We start from the raw sequence: 15,310 nt of genomic DNA, 5'->3' as shown, positions 1-15,310 counted from the left end.
AGGAAACAAGGGAAAAGCAGGAAATACCTAGATGTACATGAAGTACTTGTAATACCAAGACTCACAGCTACAATGAGGCCTGAAGCTGTGGAAAAGCAGAAGTCACAGACCTGGATTTTAAGAAAAGTGTTTACTGCTTGGAAGCTTTAAAAATATTCCTGAGTCACAATAACCCCCAGCAGACCAAAAAAGTCTTGTTTCCAGCACAGCAGGATGCAGACCGCAGACAGGTGGTAGATCTTAAGACATTTTCTGATGCAAAGCACATGCCACGCCTTCATTGGCCCATCAGGAACCAGTGATCTGAGATTTCAGAGCAAGGTGGCCTGGCCTGAGTCCACATCAGAGCACCCAGCCACTCAAACTCATCAGCCACTGAACCAAGTGCCATACAATCCATGACGCAAGGAAAGCAGCAGGAGAAGGCAGCAGCGCATGGATCCAGATGATCAGTGCTGTTTGGATTCATTGAGAGAAGAACAGTCGACGGCGTTTGCCACTGTAGCTGCACCAGGTGATCACCAGAAGCACTGCAGCGTACAAGACACCATGGACACAAGCTAGAATTCCCCAAGCACCCACACAATGGCTGGCTGCAGAGGAAAGGGCTGCATGGGTAGGGTTAGGAACAACTGTACCATCTGGGCAGAGCACTGCCACATTGAGAAGGCTAGAAGCAGGCTGCGCTGTGCAGGCAGGAGCACCCATGCAGGGTTTCTTTGGATCGGGGGGGTGGAGCAGTACTTCCCTTTTTGGATCACTGCGAGTGGCACCGATGCTGTGCTCCCCCCTCCCTCCATCACCTCCCACTGAGACAGTTTTATAGTTAAACAGCTTCTGCATCCTCCTTCCCCACCAGCATGGGCAGCTGGTGGTGCTGCCAGGCCAGGGGCTCAGCTGGCAAGAGTCCAGCTCCACACCCTCCTCAGGAGCTCCGCTGCAACGTACCATCCAAGATCTGCTGGGTGATGTGAGCCAAGGCAGGGAAGGCAGAGCTCTTGGGAAACTCTTGGATGAAGTCTCTGCCTTCTTCCAAGCTCTGGCTGAGTTGGGGGTCCAGGGGAACACAGCCTGTGGGATAGGAGGAATGGGGAGAGTGACTGCTTGCTCATTGTAAGGCAAAGGCTGGAGTCAGGATTAAAGAAACACCCTGCCAGAGTCATCTCCAGGAGAAGCAGTAGGAAAGAAGGCAACCACTACCCTCACTGAGCTCTCCAGGCGCTACTTCTCACCTGTAACCACTTCCTCTGGGTCCAGGACCCCTCTCCACCACAGCACTTTGGGAGAGACGCTCTTCCCTCCTGATCCCCCAGCCCTGTCCAGAGGGCAGGGTTCAGCCCTCAGCCCCCCATTTCTCAGGGAGGCTCCAGGGCATTTCAGGATGGTTCTTGTACAGCTTCAGGCTTGCTCACTCTGTCACCACGATGTCAGCAGCCAGAGTAGGCTGCTGACCATCACCGCCTCTGCCCCAGCAGGGGCCAGATGTCCACTCTGAGCCGTTTGGATGGCAAAGAAGCAAAGCAAGAACGACACCTCACCTCTGACCAGGTGACAGGGGCTCACAGGGACTGGAATCCAGCCTGCCTGCCCCTGTGACACTGCATCTCTCCACTCAAGCACTCCCACAGTACCATGCAGACATCACCTCTAACCACACAGAGCTCTGCTCAAGAGGCCACTCACCTAGGAAGGGGACCCCAGCATGCTTGGCCAGCTCCTCACCTCCCCCTTTGGAAAAGATGTTTGTGCACTCCTGAAGGAGGAAGAGCAAAAGCAGGGAGTCATAAACCCCAGAGCCCTGTGTGACAGGGCAGGTGCTGCCTGCACATGAGTAGAGCCAGCTCCCCTCCACCTTCCTAGCCTCAGGGCACTGCCTTTGCCCCTGCCCTCCCCCAGCTCTCTTCAGGAAAGCAGAGCCAGTGGCTTCTTCCAAAGCTGACATGCAGCAGCTGGCAGCTTCTAGTCCCTGGCTCATGGAATCACCCTCGTGGCACTTGCTGATTTTTCACCCAAGGCACCACATCACAAACAAGAACCTGCAATAGCCCAGAAGTGACAATAAACTCACCGAGCAGTGTGGACAGACGAAGCCGCTCATGTTCTCCACAATACCAAGAACTCGTAAGCCTGTCTTCTTACAGAATGTCAGCTCTCTCCTCACATCTCCCACAGACACGGCCTGCAGGGGAGAACAGCAGAGGTTAGGGATGTCTATCCAGGCTGACCATGGGTCTGCAGCAGGCATGCATCAAATGAGAGGCAGATGTGTAGAACAAGCAGCCACAGACAGGCCTGTGCAAACACCCACCTGGGGTGCATATTCCCCCCCCCACCCCCCAAACCATGTTCAGAGGCAGAAGCCTGCCCAGGAACTCCAGTTCAGCCCCAGCCAGCTGCCCTACCTGGGGTGTTGTGACCAGGATTGCTCCAAGTGGCTTGTAGGGCCGCAGGGCCTCCACCGTGGAGATGTGCTCGTCCGATGTGCCCGGTGGCGTGTCCACAATGAGGAAGTCCAAGTCCCCCCAGGCCACATCAGCAACAAATTGTTTGATCAAAGCTACAGAAATAAAAGGGGCATTAAAAAAAAAAATGCAACAGGTTTCACCAGGTGCCCTGGGAGCTGTAAGCCAGGCAGGGCAGGGGTCAGGAGGCACCCTGGGTGACAAAAGCCCAGGGAGAGACAGGAGGGCTATCTGTCAGCACAACACATGCTGCACTCTCCCCATCTGAGTGATCTGAACCCACTCCTGCAGAACAGGAGCCTTGTTCCTCTAAGGAATGACCTGCCCAGAAAAACCTGGCCCCCAGCAGGAGCCAGCACCACCTCCAGGAGGGTTCGCAGAAGGTTCCCAGCACTGGAAGGTGGCCACCAACAGCAAAACCCAACCGTACCATTTTTCTTGGGTCCTCTCCACACCACAGCATCATCTGGCTTCTCCAGCAGGAAGCCGATGGACATGAGTGAGATGCTTTTATCTTGGTCCACAAAGACAGGGACCCAGCCGCTGTCACATTGGTGCACGTCGTTGTCCTGCGCCCTGAACATGCGGGGTATGCTGGGGCCACACAGGTCCACATCCAGGATCCCCACCTGCAGGAGATGAGGCAGAGCCCTTCAGACAGGGCTGAGCACAGTGGCAGCACCCAGCCACGCTCCTTCCCTGGGTGAGGGGAGGCAGCATCCAAATTTCAGCTGCTTGCAGCACTTTACAGAATGGACTCTCTAGCTCAGCAGCCAGATTTGAAACACAGTTTCAAAGACCTGCTTTAAAGTCTGACTGCCCTCCTGGCCTCCTTCCCTCTGAGGAGGATCTCCTGGGTATTTCCAGGCACTTTGGGGAGATCTTTATGCCAGACACCTGTCAGGATCCAAGTGGCATTGGCTGCACAGAGCCTTTAAAAAAATCATCAGGGAATTCAGCCTGTCTCACGCCCACACAGTTCCCCTTTGTCCCCATTGGGACGCTGTCCTTCAGCTCACCCACTTCACAAAGGGAGTGTGTGTTACACCACAAACCAGCAAAGTCATATCTCAGTGCCTCAGTATCAAAACCAACAACAAGTCTGGGGTGATTTTAGTCTCTTGGATGAAGGGGAAACGAGTGGCAGTTACCCACGCTGGATCACACAAACACAGAAAAAAAAATCCCTTGAACTGCTATCACAAACAGCATTTTCACAGAGAATCCATACACTGCCCACACAGGATGCACACATACATAAAGGATGAGCAAAACCCAGCCCAACTGCAGGTCGGGAAGGAGAAGACAGAGCTCAGCATCCCACAGACCCTCCCTCACCTTTTTCCCGGAGTGCCGCAGTGACAGAGCCAGCTCGGTGGCAATTGTGCTCTTCCCCACACCGCCCTTCCCGGAGAGCACCAGCAGGATGTGCCGCACCCCAGCCAGGTTGCTTCTCTCTGGAAGGAATGATAACGAGGCATCAGAGTCTCTTCTGATGCAAGACAGCAGCACCTGACAGGTCAGCACGGAGACACGGGTCTCCGCTGAGAGCGATGGTGGTTGTCACCGCTCCAACAAGTCTGGTTTAAGTGTAAGGGAGAGTGAAAGAAGAGGTGGATGTGCCACAGCCCTTTTGCCATCAGAAAAGGAACAAAAAGAGCAATGGCACTTAAAGAGTCTGTGGGGAGTAAAGGCTTTGTCCTGATGACCTAAGCGGCAATTGGGCAGCAAAGCAATAAACACCCAGAGGGCCTTGTAATGCTGGGCCTATGCCAGGTTCAGCCTGAGCCCTCTCGGGGAACGGCTGGGAGGCTGTTGGTGAGGTCAGGCCCTTGGCGTTTCCTTCTTCCACGCCACATCAATCACCTCCCCACCATCCCAGGCTCCTCTCCAGCCTCCATGCCGTCTCTTTCTATGTTGTCAGTGCCGCTCGGGTCTCTGCTCCGGATTCAGCCGCTGCATCCCATCAACGCAGAGCCGAGAGTGGGGAATGCTCGGGGCTGGCTTCCCCGGCCTGGGGCTGCACGGGTGGCAGAGCATCAGACCGGGCACTCGGGCAGCAGCCGAGCAAACGCCACCCACCCACCCGGGCCCGCGTTCCCGGGCACGCCGTCACCACCGGCCACTGACTCACCGCGCCTGGCCTGGCCCGCCCCCGCGTCCCTCCCGCATCACACCGGCACCGGGACCGGCACCGGCAGCATGGAGCCCGCACGCACCATGGCAGACCTCATCCGCACTTCCACCGACGGTAACGGCGCTCGGCCCCAATAACGGAGAAGGGGGAAAGAAGGGAGGGCGGGGAGTGGGGGACGGAGCCCCTCTGCGAGGTGCTCCCGGGATACCGGCCCGGTGACACCGGCAGCCCCGCGCCAGGCCCGGTTACTCGGCGCTACCCCCCCGCCCCCAGCGGGAGCCAGACCCGGGTCTCCGGCAAGGCCCAGCGCCGCTCCCCGGTAACCGGGCCCCGGCCCAGCCCGAGGACCGCGGAGCTCCCCTCACCAGCAGCCGGGCCCCATCACCACGGCACCCGGCCAGGCCCCGTCACCCCGGGCGGGACGTTCCCCGCGAGGTGCGCTGGGGCGCCCGCCAGGCCCCGTCACCCCAGGATCCCCCATCCCTACGGAAGGCCGGCTCCAGCCCGGCAGCCCCGGGGAAAGCCGCCCGGCCGCGGACCCCACCGCCGCTCACCCCCTGCCGCCTCCTCCATGCTGATACCAGGGACCACCCGCTTCCGCCTTCCGCCGGGTTAAAGCCCCGCCTCCGCGGACTGGCAGGCGCCGTCCCCAATCGCGAGCCGCACGCTCATAGGCAACCCGGCCCCCCAAGGCTCTGCAACCAATCCAATCCTCCGGCTCCCCTTCCGCCAGCCAATAGCCTTAGTGCTTTTCGTCGGCGACGCGCGCTCGCCCTCCGAAGGGACCGCCCAATGGCGCGGCTTGCCGAGGATTGACGCACGGCGCAGCCAGTGGCGTCGTGCTCCCTTCAGCCACCTCCCACTCCCTCCTCCTTCAGCTGTGAGCGACGGGGCGCTCAGCCAACGGCGAAGGGGAGCGGCTCAGACGCAGCCAATGGGCGCCTGAGGGGCGGTGTCGAGAGAGGATTGTTTATGTCCCGGGAGGGGAAAGTAGGTCAGAGCGCGGCGGCGGGGCCGGGCCGCGGGGTAACGCCGGGCCGGGGCCGGGACCGGGACGCGGGTGGGATCCGGGATCTGGGGGCCGAGGCCGAGGCCGAGGCCTGGGCCGGGCCGGGCCGGGCTGGGCTGGGCTGTGCGGCCCAAGCGCGGCGGCCTGGCCTGGCCTGGTCTGGCCGCGCCTCAGCTGCGCGGGACAGCCGGGGCTCCGGTGCCCGCCCTCCGGCGGAGCCGCCTGCCGCTGAGGTCAGGCCGGGGGCCGTCAGGGAGAGGGGACTGGGCCGCGGCTGCCCACGGTGCGGAGCCCCTTGGACGGCCGGTTGCCCCCGGCCCCGCCGCCGTCTGCGCTGCTGGGTGCCTGGGGAAGCGCTGGCCCGGCGAGCGGGGCTGGCCGGGCTGGGGGGGCTCCGTCCAGGGCGCGGCCTCCGGGCCCGGAGGGCTGTCACGGCGGAGGGAAGCCCTGCAGCGGCTCTCCGGACTGCCTGTCGGGCTCAGCCCTTGGGCCGAAGCGTGGAGGAGCAGCCAGGAGCTGGCTGGCAGGGAGCTGCAGCCGGGGCTGTGGGCACCGTGCGGTTCAGGGCCTGCAGCCATCCGTCTCCTCGGAGCCACAAGAAGGCCTCAATAGCCCTAGGTTCCCCTCTGGGGTGAGAGACTGGCTTTGCCCTTGGTGCTGGATCACGTACTGGGGCAAACGCCGTGCTATGCCAGCTCTACCCCCTCAGCCCTGGCCTTAGCGGGGTGCTGGGGGAGCAGAGCTGTTGCATTTGGCTGCTGTGGGTTCTCTTCAAAGCTGGAGAAGGGGAACTCTGGTGTGGTTTTAGGTGCTTCCCTAGCATGGCTGTGCTTGGCAGAGGTGAGAGCCCACTGGTTTTGGCGGGTGGGATGCCCAGAGCCCATCAGAGCATCCGTGGGCACCTGCACAGCTGGCCGTGGCTCGGCCTGTCCTGCTTTTCCAGGAGCTGCTGGCCCGTTGGGCACTGAGGTGCAGGAGGAAGGGGGATGGGTGCCGTACAGCAGGCACTGGGATGGGGCTGACCCACTGCACATTTGCAGGATTTGCGTGCGCTCAGGGCCCACCTGCTGCACATCAGGGAAGGACTGGAGTGGGTGTGGGCGTGCAGAGCAGCTGTCTGTGCCAGGGAGGCCACCACAGAGGCTGAGCGGAGGGAGCGGGTTCAAGGGATGGGAAGGGGGGTTACAGCCCTGTGGGTGCCTCTTGGTGGGGAGTTATTTTCTGCAAAGATAAACTTCAGGGAAAATGAGATTGGGCATTGAGGTTCCCCTGTTGCATCCAGTGCAATGCTCCCGTGCGGTGGCTGGGAGCTGGTGTCGTCTGTCAGGCTGTACACAGGGAAGGAGCCTGTGGAAGTCTGTCTCTGAATAACACCCCTGCTTGAGTCAGGAGACAGGCAACTGCTTCACTTCTGTCTGTTGCCCTTGAGGCAAGTTGGGACAGGTCCATGAAAAGGCCGGTTTCCCATCAGTGAGCAAGAAAGTGGTCTCTCCCCCACCCCAAACACTGAGAGCAAAGTCTTCTCTCAGTGGGCAGTGGCTTGGAGGTGAACAGTCTTCCCCGCAGACAGATACATGCAGCTCAGCTGCGCAGGGGCCAGGGTGGTGCAGGTGGCCGAGCAGCACGGCTGGAGCCCAGGCAGCTGCCAGAGGGTGACCAGGCACCCGTGAGGCCGTGCCTTGGTGGCTGACGATCCTGATGCTCCCCAGGCCAGCAGTGAGAGGCGGATGCTGGATCTGCATGCTGCGGAGGGGGCAGCTGCTGCTGGGTCTTTGGGAGCATTTCTGGGGGCCAGTTCAACACCTGGGCTCGGGGAGAAGTTGACCCTGGGTGGTGAAAGAGGTTGAAGTTTGCAGAGGCTCGTGATGTGGGAGGAACTTACTTTGCATCAGTTTATCCATTGATGCGGCCTGTGCAGACGTGGTTCATGCTGTTCTGTTCCTGGCAGGGCTATGGTGACCTGGGAAAGGTTGTTTCAGAGGGCAGAGCCCGGTGGGTGGAAGCAGAACATGGCTGCTGTGTGTAACCTCCTCTCCCTTGCCCCCCAGCTTACCTCTCTCAGAACAGCATGGCACGACGCACGCGGAGCAGCAGGGCCTGGCACTTTGTCCTGAGCGGGGTGCGGCGCGAGGCGGACACCCGGGCAGTCGCCTTGGCCACCGGTGCACGTGGCTGGGGCTACGACTCTGACGGGCAGGTAGGCTGGCGCTCCGGTGGCTCTGAAGCAACATGAAGGAAAGCTTTCCTCTCCCCCGACAGCAGGCACTTACTCAAGGTCTGTCTAACTGAGCAGCTAGTACTTCAGCAGGCAGAACTGGCCAAAATCAGGAAAGACTTAACATACAGGCTGTCTAACGAGCCTCCTCCAAGCTCTAATGTGGGGTGCAGGGCTGCCAGCACATCTTCTCAAGGCAGGGAAGGCTAAGCTGCCCATAGTCTGCTCCCCAGTTGTGCACCACAGCTCTGTCGTTAGCTGAGCCAGGGAGCTGATCGCTACTAAGCCAAATGCTTTTTTAAGCATATAATGTGTGTGTGTCTTGTATAAAGTACATACAGTATTTTTAAAATATTCTTTTTTAAGTAGTGATCTAAATATGTGTTTAAACTGGATCAGTTCTCGAATCTGGCTTGCTATACGGCTGTACTAACTTCTGGTCTTTGTGTGGCTGGTAGGTGGTGGTTGAGGGAGTGGGGCTGCTTCAGTCTGTGAAGTTACATTCTCAGATATCTTCAAACTGAAATTCTCTCACGTTTTCTGCTCTGTAACGTGCACATCACTTCTGAACCTGGCCCGGGCATGCAGGTGTGCTGGAAGATGGGAACACAGCAGGAAAAGCAGTCAGTAAAACAGTGCAAGGAAGTCACTTAGATTCACCTCTGCCATACTTCACTCTTTTCCCCAGTTCTTGAGCATGTGAGTTCAGTTCCCTGAGCAGTGGTGGGGACGCAAGGAACTGCTCCTGGAGCTTCAAAGCTAGGCTAAAGCCTTACGAGGCCACTCTCAGAGCATGGTGTCCAAACCCAGGCACTGTGCTCCCAGAAAATGAGCCTTTTCTCTGCAGTTGGAGTTGCTTTGTGTTTCTGCAGTAATGGGAATGCCTGGATTTCTAGATAGCTGTAGTTAGGAAGGGCCAATGAAAGACAGAAATCAAGCTTTTTAATGTACAGGCTGGAGAAGGTGGGGTGGGCAGTATATAAGTAAGCCCGAGTCATTTCATACAGCTACAAGAACGTGAGTTTAAAGGATTTTTGTCTTTAAGTACTGCTTACAAAGTCTGCCATGGGGGTGAATACGAGCAGGTACACCTGACCAGCATGTAAACCCAGAGTAACTCGCTGTAGTCTGTGGTAAAAGACTCCATTAGGCGATGCCAAGCCTCCCATAACATAGGGAGCGAGATGGGGCTTTGACTCTTACAGCGTCCAGTGCAGGGGCACTTTGGTCTCTTGGCACTGGGGAACAGTAAATCAAGTTTTCGTGTTCATGCATGAAAGTAAACAAAAGCCTTTTAATCCTTCCGTAGGTTCCCTGTGGGCCTGTCTGCAGTGCTGGCGTGAGGAGCTGCAGCCGTACTGCTGAACTGGTTCCCCTTTGTTCTGCCCTCTCCTCTGCCTGGCCTCCTGTCCCTTTCCTCCTCATCTTGTTTGCCTCTCTCTCTCTCCCCTCCGTCAGCTCCCAGGCTTTCTAGAGCAGTGGTTTTCAGCTGTGTGCTCTGCTTTTGTGGTGCCTTGGCTGGGGTCTCCAACTGGCTGTAACCTGCCCATTGAAAACCATAGCTTTAGGACAAGAGTTTTCTTAAAAATGCATGTGTTAAAGACTTGGACTGTCACACTGCTTGCCTGCTGTGACAGATCCTCGCCCCTGGAAGGCACAAAGAACATACCCGCATTGTAGAATGCCCGGTGCTGAGAGGTCTGTGCAGCTCAGACAGATGCTAGCCAGGTCCCAAAGCAGGGCAATTCAACTGGCACAGCCTCTTGCCTCCCTACATGGTGGGCCAGGCTGGGGCACGATGCAGCCATGCCGCCACCAGCGCTGGATGAGCCTGGGGACCTCTCTGCACAGCTCTGCGGCGCACCAGACCTCACAGGCCTCTGCCAGCCCAGCTCCCTGAGCCTGGGGGTGTTCAGTAGTGACCATTCCTCCGCTCTCCCCGGCAGCACAGCGACTCGGATTCGGAGCCGGAGTTTTCCTCCCTCTCGCCCTCCATCCCAAGCGCCATCCCTGTGACTGGGGAGTCCTACTGCAACTGCGAGAACCAGAGCGAAGCGCCCTACTGCTCCAGCCTGCACGCCCTCCACCGTGTCAAGGACTGCCAGTGTGGCGAGGAGGACGAGTGTAAGGAAGGGGCTCCCCAACAGCCTGCCATAGTCCTTTGGGGTTTGAGGTGGGTGCAGTCCTGGCCTGGTGGCATGGACTGCGCCCCTGCACGGATCCTTTGCTTTCCACGGGGGCCTTTATCTCTGTCCCAGTGTGCGGTGCTCCTTTGTTTACATTTCAAGGCCACATAGACTGTAGGAAGATTACAAGCATGTGCCTCCTGTGAGGTTTCAAGGGCTAAGTGCTGAACTTGTTAACGCATAAGAGTTTGCCTCTGGGGACCTGCTTTCAAATCCAGCTTAGGCCACCAGTGAAACTGGCCCTTGTGGTTACAGCCCTCTTGCAGCTGATCCCTGGTATGCCTGGCAGGGCGCCTGGCTGCATGGCAGGGCATGCTCAGAGCAGAGGGGAGAGGTAGGCAGAGGGTGGGCTTGGGCTGGCCGAGAAGGCCTGTGGTGTAGCGGAACTACCTCTTGAGCCTATGAGAAGTGTGGGAAGAAAGGAGGCTCTGCCTGGATCTGTGGAGTCTTGTGTTAACCAAAATGAGAACTGGTGAAGGCTGACAGCTTCGGGTTCAGAGCACTGAACAGTCCCTGGTGAGACACTGCAGAATAGTTCAGGCCTCAAACAACTCTCCAGTGTGCACAGCTTAGGATTTACCCTCTTAAACAGTAAAAAAAATGAAATAAAAACCCTGACAGGCCTTCAAAACAAATGTCCGCTTGTGCTTTGGCTTAGCGATTGCTCCCTGAGGGCCTTTGCCCATCCTTGTCCCCTCTGTGCTTCCTGAACAGATTTTGACTGGGTGTGGGATGACCTGAATAAGTCGACGGCCACTCTGCTGACCTGCGACAACCGCAAAGTGAACTTCCACATGGAGTACAGCTGTGGCACTGCTGCCATCCGGGGGAACAAAGAGCTGGCAGACGGGCAGCACTTCTGGGAGATCAAGATGACGTCCCCAGTCTACGGCACAGACATGGTACGTGGGGCAGAGTCACTTACGGGCACACAGAAATGTCCAGTATTCTTTGAACAGGGACTGGGAGAATGAAGAACCACCCACCATAGCAGAAGATCAGATTCGAGGCCATCTAAGGAACCTGAATGTGCACAAGTCCATGGGACCTGATGAGATGCATATGTGGGGCCTGAGGGAACTGGCAGATGAAGTGCCTAAGCCACTATCCATCATATTTGAGAAGTTGTGGCAGTCCAGGGAAGTTCCCACTGGAAAAGTGGAAACATAATCCCCATTTTTAAAAAGGGGAAAAAAAGGAAGACCTGGGGACCTATAGGCCAGCCAGTCTCACCTCTGTGCCTGGCAAGATCATGGAGTAGATCCTCCTGGAAAGTATGCTAGGGCATATGGAAAATAAGGAGGTGATTGGTGACAGTCAACATGGCTTCACTAAGGGCAAATCGTGCCTGACAAATTTGGTGGCCTTCTACGAAGGTGTTACAGCCTTGGAGGATAAGGGAAGAGCAACTGACATCATCTACCTGGACTTGTGCAAAGCATTTGACACTGTCCCACGTGACATCCTTGTCTCTAAAATGGAGGGACATGGATTTGATGGATGGACCACTTGGTGGATAAGGAGTCGGCTGGATGGTCACTCAAAGAGTTGCAGTCAACAGCTCAATGTCTGAGTAGAGACCAGTGATGAGTGGTTTCTCGGGGGTTAGTATTGGGACCAGTGCTGTTTAACATCTTTGTTGGCAACATGGCCAGTGGGATTGAGTGCACCCTCAGCAAGTTTGCCAATGACACCAAGCTGTGTGGTGCAGTTGATGTGCTGGAGGGAAGGGATGCCATCCAGAGGGACCTTGACAGGCTTGAGAGGTGGGCCTGTGTGAAACTCATGAAGTTCAACAAGGCCAAGGGCGAGGTCCTGCACGTGGGACGGGGCAATCCCAAGCACAAATACAGCCTGGGTGATGAGTGGATTGAGAGCAGCCCTGCAGAGAAGGACTTAGGGGTGTTGGTGGATGAAAAACTGAATATGAGCCGGCAGTGCGCACTTGCAGCCCAAAAAGCCAATCACATCCTGGGCTGCATCAGAAGCAGTGTGACCAGCAGGTCGAGGGAGGTGATTCTCCCCCTCTACCCACTCTGGTGAGACACCCCCCTCCTCCCCGCCTGGAGTATTGTGTTCAGCTCTGAGGCCCCCAACATAAGGAGGACATGGACCTGTTGGAGTGAGTCCAGAGGAGGGTCATGAAGATGATCAGATGGCTGGAGCACCTCCCCTATGAAAACAGGCTGAGAGAGTTGGGGTTGTTCTGCCTGGAGAAGAGAAGGCTCCAGGGAGACCTTATAGCAGCCTTCCAGTACTTAAAGGGGGCCTACAGGAAAGGTGGGGAAGAACTCCTCATCAGGGAGTGTAGTGATAGGATGAGGGGTAATGGTTTTAAACTGAAAGAGGGTAGATTTACATTAGATATAAGGAAGAAATTCTTTACTGTGAGGGTGGTGAGGCACTGGAACAGGTTGCCCAGAGACGTTGTGGATGCCCCATCCCTGGAAGTATTCAAGGGCAGGTTGGATGGGGCTTTGAGGAACCTGTTGTAGTGGAAGGTGACTCTGCCCATGGCAGGGGGGTTGGAACTAGATGATCCTTAAGGTCTCTTCCAACCCAAACCATTCTATGATTCTATGAACAGGACAGCAACCTTCTCCAGCAGCTCGGCTGGGCCGCCTCACTTAGGTAAGGAAACTGGAGCTGGGAGCCTTCAAGTCCATCCTGAAACCTCTGACGTGGCTTTACCAAAACCTCTGGGTGTTTTGGACTGTGCCAGGAAACAGAGGGGAGAGCCGGAGGTGGAGTCTTGGTTGTGTTTTGTTGCTCGAAAAGACACTAAGCTTGTGTTCTTTCTGGCCTTGCCTCCCAGATGGTGGGAATTGGGACATCAGATGTGAATCTGGACAAGTACCGCCACACCTTCTGCAGCCTGCTGGGCAAGGATGAGGACAGCTGGGGACTATCCTACACAGGTAATGCAGGCAGGGCAGTGGCAGAGGGCAGGAGGGCTGGAAGGGCAGCAGTGGGCATAAGTGTTGTCCAAAGGGGTTGAGAAGTAAATGATCTGAATGGGATAGAGGCCAAAAAGGCCACCAGGCCTGCAAGTTAATGACAACAGGAGTGGCTGCCTGCAGCCCTTAGCTCTTGGAGCATCTCACCTCGCCTGTGTTTTGCAGACCCCTTAGGACTGGTGTGTGAACCTCCAGGGCACCTGGACTACTGGTTGCACGTCACTGGTTGGGGGTTTCAGTGCCGCTGCCTGTGCTCTAGCACTGCAAAACCTCAAGTTTCCCCTTTTCATTGCCTGCTCTGGGGTGGCAGGGAAGGGATCAGGCAACAGAGGGATTTTTTAGGTACTTATGGGAGTTGGGATGAAGTCATGGAGCTCAGGCTTTTCACTGAATGCCATTTTTCTTTTTTTTCTTATTTTAAGGACTCCTGCATCACAAAGGAGACAAAACCAACTTCTCTTCGAGGTTTGGCCAAGGCTCCATCATTGGGGTGCATTTGGACACGTGGCACGGGACACTCACGTTCTTCAAAAACCGCAAGTGCATAGGTAAGAGCAAGGGCAGCCGCAGTGGCTGGCAGGCAGAGGGACTGGGAGTGGGGAGCAGTGCAGCTTTGGCTGAACTCAGAGTCTGGCTGCAGTGGGTCTGCAGGAGAAAATGCTGGCATAGTAGAAGACCAAGGCATGAAGCAAGTGGGAGGAAGGTTACATTTGCTGTTTAACATATTGGGATTTCAAAAGGCTGTTTTCCAAGTGTTTTCCAACAGCTCTGTAGTTAATAGGTTCAGGGTAGCTGGGGAGGAGTGAGATCACCTTGTCAAAACTAATGCGAAGCCTTCCTGATGCTGTCCCGACAGGGGTTGCAGCCACGAAGCTGCAGAACAAGAAGTTTTACCCCATGGTGTGCTCGACAGCAGCCAAGAGCAGCATGAAAGTGATCCGCTCCTGCGCCAGCTGCACGTCCCTCCAGTATCTCTGCTGTTACCGCCTGCGCCAGCTCCTGCCCAACTATGTGGACACGCTGGAAGTGCTGCCATTGCCACCAGGACTCAAGCAAGTGCTACACAACAAACTTGGGTGGGTCTTGAGCATGAACTATAGCACGTTGAAGCCTTCCTCCTCCTCATCAGGAAGCGACTCAGATAGCTCTTGTAGCTCAGATGCAGAGGCCTGCCAAAGGAAGAGATGCAGGAGGACGTAATGTCTCTGCAGACGAACTGCTGTGAGGGAGTCGGGTGGGGTTTTGTTCTGCCGTTTATGAGGGCCGGCCAGGCCTGGTGCACCTCTTTCTTCATGGGGACATCCATTTCTAATCATTTGGAAAGATTGCTCTTACACTGTTGGAAATCTTTAGCCTAAATATGCATCACATGCATTGAAAAGACCTGTTGACTCCAAGAGGTCCCAGCTTTGTGCAGCGGGTAAACTGCAGCCAAAGAGCTGAGCTTCATCTCCTGACTTGCTCTCAAAGCCATTGCCTCTTCCTGAAGGATCCATCCCTCTTCTCGCTGTCAGCAGAGACAAGATTTAAGGTGCCCTCCTGGTTTCAGAGCATACTAGACTCCAGTCAAATCATGGACTTGACTGATCAAAAGACAAAATCAAAGAGCAGCCCCCTCCTCCTAATTGTCATGTGTTGGTTAGGTATCTGCCATGAACTCCTCACACTGGGGCACGATCGAGCAGCAGCACGTAGGGAAATGGGCTCCTAGAGATGCATCTGCATCACTGTTGTGAAAGAGCAGTTACTTACATGAGTTGAGCTGTTGGTGATCTTTCTTGAGTCCCTGGTGACTTTAATTGCTTTGCATGTTGGCTCCTGCTGCTTCTCCTGTATCAAAGGCTGTATTAAACTGTAATAATAAAAATAGAACTATCTTTTGTTCCTCTTCTGGCCCTTGAAGGCAGGAATCTGAAGGCGCTTGTCAAAAATAGCCACGCTAGCACAGCTACCAGCCTGGAGGGGATGTTTTCAATGCAACACTTGTGTGTCAGATCTAGAGGAGGTTAAGGCAGTGGAGATTACCTTGCCTCTGCCCCGGGAGGGAGGGTTCTTGTGCTTCCCGCTGAAACACCAGTCTGGCTGGGATGGATCTTCAGCAGAGCCAGACTGATGCCACAGCACCACGTGCTTGTGGCAGCCTGGCAGCAGAACCAGGTAGGGTCTGCCACTCCTGCAGGACTGGATGCCAACGCCATTCCAGTCCCTGCGGTTTCTGACTGCTTTCTGCAGGGCCTGCGGTCAGCCTGTGGGGCTTTTCCCCGGCCTTTGACCTCTCCTCCAGTGAGCAGTGCATTTGCGGATGATTAGGTCTGAGCTGGCACCATCAGGCAAGTGCAAAAGG

General features: G+C 56.3%; 2 protein-coding genes across 8 annotated transcripts; one reads left to right on the top strand and one right to left on the bottom strand.

Annotated features, from left to right (window-relative positions):
- Window positions 1-111: 111 nt before the first annotated feature.
- Window positions 112-5,250, bottom strand: NUBP2 (NUBP iron-sulfur cluster assembly factor 2, cytosolic). Of its 2 annotated transcripts, XM_069809696.1 has the most exons (7): window positions 5,154-5,250; window positions 3,801-3,919; window positions 2,893-3,091; window positions 2,403-2,557; window positions 2,069-2,179; window positions 1,684-1,753; window positions 752-1,071 (listed from the first exon to the last, which is right to left on the bottom strand). In XM_069809696.1, the coding sequence occupies exons 1-7, from the start codon at window positions 5,170-5,172 to the stop codon at window positions 926-928; spliced, it is 819 nt and encodes a 272-aa protein (XP_069665797.1). In that variant the 5' UTR covers window positions 5,173-5,250; the 3' UTR covers window positions 752-925. The 2 variants fall into 2 exon arrangements, with proteins under 2 accessions (XP_069665796.1, XP_069665797.1); XM_069809695.1 differs by lacking the exon at window positions 1,684-1,753 and having other exon boundaries at window positions 112-1,071.
- On the top strand, window positions 4,381-14,839 carry LOC104322358 (SPRY domain-containing SOCS box protein 3). Of its 6 annotated transcripts, none has more exons than XM_069809688.1 (7): window positions 4,381-4,713; window positions 7,657-7,805; window positions 9,770-9,947; window positions 10,724-10,911; window positions 12,825-12,927; window positions 13,389-13,514; window positions 13,823-14,839. In XM_069809688.1, exons 1-7 carry the CDS (start codon window positions 4,665-4,667, stop codon window positions 14,164-14,166), a joined length of 1,137 nt encoding a protein of 378 aa, XP_069665789.1. In that variant the 5' UTR covers window positions 4,381-4,664; the 3' UTR covers window positions 14,167-14,839. The 6 variants fall into 6 exon arrangements, with proteins under 6 accessions (XP_069665789.1, XP_069665792.1, XP_069665794.1 ...); XM_069809691.1 differs by lacking the exon at window positions 4,381-4,713 and adding an exon at window positions 5,472-5,589; XM_069809693.1 differs by lacking the exon at window positions 4,381-4,713 and adding an exon at window positions 5,592-5,625.
- Window positions 14,840-15,310: the final 471 nt, after the last annotated feature.

This window comes from Haliaeetus albicilla, chromosome 22 (assembly GCF_947461875.1).
Source record: "Haliaeetus albicilla chromosome 22, bHalAlb1.1, whole genome shotgun sequence".
In the NCBI taxonomy this organism is placed as follows: Eukaryota; Metazoa; Chordata; class Aves; order Accipitriformes; family Accipitridae; genus Haliaeetus; species Haliaeetus albicilla.
The sequence above is the reverse complement of the archived record's forward strand: the minus strand, read 5'-3'. Positions and strand labels throughout refer to the sequence as shown.

Excerpts from the sequence above, each read along its gene's own strand:
- LOC104322358 (XM_069809688.1), top strand. The coding sequence starts at position 4,665 with ATGGAGCCCGCACGCACCATGGCAGACCTCATCCGCACTTCCACCGAC. Across the intron at positions 7,806-9,769 it reads GCTACGACTCTGACGGGCAG|CACAGCGACTCGGATTCGGA; the intron begins GTAGGCTGGCGC and ends TCTCCCCGGCAG. Across the intron at positions 12,928-13,388 it reads CTGGGGACTATCCTACACAG|GACTCCTGCATCACAAAGGA; the intron begins GTAATGCAGGCA and ends TCTTATTTTAAG.
- NUBP2 (XM_069809695.1), bottom strand. Across the intron at positions 3,092-3,800 it reads TGCGGCACTCCGGGAAAAAG|GTGGGGATCCTGGATGTGGA; the intron begins GTGAGGGAGGGT and ends CATCTCCTGCAG. Across the intron at positions 2,558-2,892 it reads GAGAGGACCCAAGAAAAATG|CTTTGATCAAACAATTTGTT; the intron begins GTACGGTTGGGT and ends TTATTTCTGTAG.